The following is a 4,896-nucleotide window of genomic DNA, read 5'->3' as shown; positions in this document are numbered from 1 at the left end:
AGGATCCAGTCCAGAATCACATTTGCATTTAATTGTCACATCTCTTCAGTCTTCTTTAATCAGGGACGATTCTTCAGCCTTTCTTTGTCTTTCATGAGATTGTCAATTTTGAAGAATACAAACAAATTATTTCATAAATAGTAGGTTATTCCTAGTTTGAGTTTTCCATGTGATCAGATTCAGTTTACCCCCTTTTTTTTTTTCCAAGACAGTGTCTTGCTATCACCCAGGCTAGAGTGCAGTGGCACCATCATAACTCACTGCAACCTCAAACTTCTGGGCTCAAGCAATCCTCCTACCTCAGCCTCCCAAGTAGCTGGGACTACAGTTCTGAGCCACCACGCCGGGCTGATTTTTTGTTGTTGAGACAGGGTCTCGCTATGTTGCCCAGGCTGATCGTGAACTCCTGGCCTCAAGCAATCCTCCCACCTGCTTCGACCTCCCAAGTGCTAGGATTACAGGTGTGAGCCACCATGCCCCACCTAGTTTATCACATTTGAAGGCATACAGTGTTTGTCTGTCCTTAATTAGAGATTTTAGTTTGATCACACAATCAAGATAATGTCTGTTTTTGCCCCACTATATTATTCCTATTTTTACACTTGCAATTAATAAGCAATCTGTATGGAGACACTTTGAAACCATGCAAATATCCTTCTCCTTATCAAGTTTACTTTCTAGCTATAGAAATTATTCATGCCTGAGCCCATCTTTACTAAACTGTACTAAAATGATGGTTTTCCAACTCTACCTCTCCTGTCCACGATTGTCATTTGTGTTTCTATGAATGTCAGGGAGTGGCTCTCCCTTCTCCCTTATTTTATTTGTTTATTATCACTATGGACTCATGGATTACTATTTTATTCAGAAGATCATAATCAATTATTGTCATTATTTTGATGTTCAAATTTTCCCAAATTTAATTAGTAGGCACCTCTTCAAGATTGTGTCTCTATCTTTTTGATATGTTCCCACCATTTTTTTAGTTCCTCCTTACCGACATATAGAATCATTTGTAATAGTTAAAAGAATATTCATCGTATTACCATCTGTGTATCATAATGCATTTAACTATTTCCTTACACTTGGAATTTTAAATCGCAGGTTTTAAAAAATGCTAAACAATGTTGGATGAACATCTGGTAACTGAATATTTACACAAAACCAAAATTATTTCATTGGCATAATAAATTTCTAGAAGTGGGTTTGTTAAATTTCACTCCAAAAAAATTCTACCTATGCCTGTGTAGCAGTATGTAAGAATGCCTCTTTTGTCATCCCCTTAGTTTGGATAGAATTTGGGGCCTTATTCTTTGGTTCCCAGACCAGCAATATCAGCATTACCTAGGTGAGCCTTATAGAAATGTAGAATCTCAGACCCCACCTCAGACCTACTGAGTTAGAATCTGCATTTTAACAAGCTCCCAGGATAATTTCTCAGTGCAATAAAGTCTGAGAAGCAATATTCTAATGTGATTTATACAGGAGTCACAAAATGAATTGGTCCCAATTCCAGGCAAGGTAAGTTCAGAAGCCCATACCGGCATTTGTTAATAAAGGGTGAAAATGACAAAGAATCGAAGTTGGTTTTGAGAAAAGTGTTTACGTGTTAGAATGCATTATATGTGTTCCAAGTAAGCCTTTCTGGGAGACAGGACAATGCAGATCAGCACAGAGCATTAACTGCTTTTCCCCCAGAACACAAGAGATAATGTTATGTCTCCAGCTTCATCTTACCCCACTCCATCCCAAACACCCCGTACACTAGCCCATTGTTTCTTTAGTAGACTGAGGAAAACCAGAGTTAGAATCACTTGCAGGATATGTTACAATGCATACTTCCAAGCCCTCCCAGAGACTCTTTTTTGGTAAGGTCTGATATTATGCTCAAGAATCAGAATTTTAACCAGCATGCCAGGTGATTCTAATACCCTAAAGTTTGAGAACTACTATTCCACTACACTTCCCAGAATGCATCTGGAATGTATTGTTTAAGCAATGTTTGATTTGCTTTAAAAGAATATTCCCATTTTTATAAAGGCCTTCAGCCAGAATTCACTTTTTTGTTATTGTTGTTGTTAGTTAATTAAATAAGTCTAGGAATTCTAATTATTTGTTAGCCCTCTCTAGTTCTACCTAATGACTCTAAGTTAGTGAGGATGGAGAGAAGTGATCCCGTTTGAACTGTAGTTCCTGGAGACTGTCTTCTTGGGCCAATCCAAATTCTCTTCGGATGATACCTCAACATTTTTCCTTTTCTGTTAACATATTTTGGTGAAAGAAATTCATATTGTGGAAAAAACATTTCCCATCAAAATTTATGGTGTTCAAATTTATTACTCTCATATAAATATATCAAATGTTATATAAAAGCTATTCAGTTTTTTAAATACAAATAACTTTTTTATGTAGGAGGAGCAAAGAAAACAGGAAGCAGCACGTATAAAAGGTACTTTTTCTCAACAATTTATTAGAAGAAATCTTAATCAACTTTAGCAATCTTAACGAATCAAGAGGCTATCCTAAATGTTATCTAAGTATTTTAAATGCCATGAAAATTTAAGGGAAACATTAATTTATTAGTATGTGAATGGGCATCTGCTTTTTAGAAAAAGAAAACTTGCAATGTCATATCTTAAAATGTGAAATTTTTATTTTTATCTCTTATGTATACCCCAAGGTGTCATAGTCAATGCCATATAGTGATGCCTCAGGGTCAAAAGACACATGTCTTTGTCCCTCAAAACATTACCTGCTACATAATTTTAGAAATCCTGAATATAAAACATAATAAGGTATTTAAAACAGCTTTAAAAATTAGTGTGGAAAATATTAAAAGTTAATATGTAAAATATTATAAAACATTCTTTAGGATAGTATATCAATGTGATATTTTCTAAAACTTGACATTTTTAATGCCAAGTATAAAGACTAAGTAATATAATGGGAAAAACATAAGACTTAGAGTAATAAAAATCTAGGCTGAAATTCATTTTGTATCTGATCTGTGATGGGTCATTTCTCTAAATCTGTTTCTTCTTTTGTGAAGTGGTGCTAATAATAGCTACCTTACAGAATTGTTGAGAGCATAAATAAGATATAGAAGTATATCAAAATGCTCTGCAAATTATAAGGCTCTATAGGAATGTTTGTTACTATTATTGGTATAGAGCCAATTCATAGGCCCTTCCCAATGCCGACCAAACATTTTGTAATCTGCCTGTTCAAGGAGGTGTGTGTTTTTTTAGCTGATTTTTTTAATAAGGAAATATTTAGCTATCAATAATTAAGAAACTATCTGCCTTTTCTAATTTTAAGAAACATTTCAGAACTGAGATTTCTAGCCTACTTGGCATATGTGCTTGTGAAAACAGTTGATTTTATTTAGAATAAACTTTTCTACTCTTGAGTATTATGAAACTATTGCTAATTCCTAATTACAAGTAACATTGCATGGATGATGATAGCAACTGAGGTTTTTCTTTATAGCATTATCTTGCCCATTATAACATTGTCCTTATAATTAGGATTTGGCTTATGAATATGTAATATTCATAGTAAATCGAGTAAATCTAATTTTTTTACAGCAATTAAAGATAACTCTAAAGATGAACTCTGCCTTGCAACAGAAAAGGTCACTTGTGACCCCTCAGAGACTAGCTCAGCAACAAATTGCAGCAGTGTCACATTAAGCTTATCAACATTGCCATCTGATTCTTATTACAGCCAAAGTATAGAAGCAGCTGATGACTGGTTTTCTGACGATTCTTTAGTGAAAAAGAACTCTCCAATGCCTTTTCTCACGGAACCGCTAATGGAAAAAGTATTTTCATACCTGTCAACCATTTCATTAGATCAATCTGGTCAAAATGTACTGAATATGACACTAAATGATGATCAGAAAGATGGCAGCATTAAAGAAATATGTTCATGAAGAAACACAGAGGTTGAAATACAAAACCTTCAACCTGACATTGAATGACTTTTTTCTTTTGAAATTTTGTATTAACTGAAATCGGGTAAAGTTAAAACTGAATTACTAGCTTCTGAGTCTCTTAACATGTCCATGCTAATATTACTTTTCTTGTTCTTTACCACAGAATGGTCCTACTTTCCTTGTTGGTTATTGCTAGAAACAAAATTGCAAGAACTAGAGTGCTATCACGAACATTAAGTTTAACTCTTTGTATCTCATCAAAAGACATAATAAATAATAGGAATGTATGTCAACATACAGGAAAAATAATTTAAGGAATCTTCAGCACAAAATAATATATTTTTGAATAAAACACCTATAGCATTTCCTTATACTTTTGATGTTTTCAGTTTTATTTCAATGTGGGTGGGGCTGGGTGGAATACTTCTATTAGCTCTTCTAAATTTAAAATACATAAATCACCTACCACTCATATATTATCATGTTATGCTTTTGGTAAGCCATATAATTTTGCTCCTGCAAGGGAGCCTGAAACACTGTAAAAACACTGTAAAGAATCCAGAAAATAATTTTCTTTTCCCTTTCCTATCTCTGTTTCTCAGAATGGCCACCGAGCCCTCACCCTACTATGATGAAGATGGTTCATAGGAACTTGACTCAAGCTAGATCAATCAGTTTCTCTCCAATCTGAGATATCTTTCGTCGGATTTCTATTTATGGTTGTGAGGGATTTCTGACACCCACCATGTAATTAATCTTTTCTTTTTTCCTTTTTCTTAAACATTCTCCATGTAATTAACCCCTTTTTATCTTTCTCTTGGGAAAAATTATTAATTAACAAAGTATAATATTACCTTTTGTGCTTAAACTACTCATACTAAGACCTTTCCATACTTTCCCAGGAGATAAATCATATCTATTAGGACAAATGCAAAGAAACTTGTCCAAGATAGTAGCAT

At 34.1% G+C, this 4,896-nt stretch overlaps 1 protein-coding gene across 1 annotated transcript in view; it reads left to right on the top strand.

Annotated features, from left to right (window-relative positions):
• LOC105806272 (chromosome unknown open reading frame, human C1orf185) overlaps positions 1-3,934 on the top strand; it is an 8,738-nt gene extending 4,804 nt beyond the window's left edge. The window contains exons 2-3 of the mRNA XM_012639348.1: positions 2,413-2,449; positions 3,588-3,934. Coding sequence (XP_012494802.1) covers positions 2,413-2,449; positions 3,588-3,934 — 384 coding nt within the window. The remainder of the gene's footprint in view (positions 1-2,412; positions 2,450-3,587) is intronic.
• The last annotated feature ends 962 nt before the right edge of the window (positions 3,935-4,896 follow it).

Source organism: Propithecus coquereli, unplaced genomic scaffold, assembly GCF_000956105.1.
Source record: "Propithecus coquereli isolate 6110/MARCELLA unplaced genomic scaffold, Pcoq_1.0 Scaffold14, whole genome shotgun sequence".
Lineage (NCBI taxonomy): Eukaryota > Metazoa > Chordata > Mammalia > Primates > Indriidae > Propithecus > Propithecus coquereli.
This window is presented reverse-complemented; position numbering and strand designations above follow the sequence as displayed.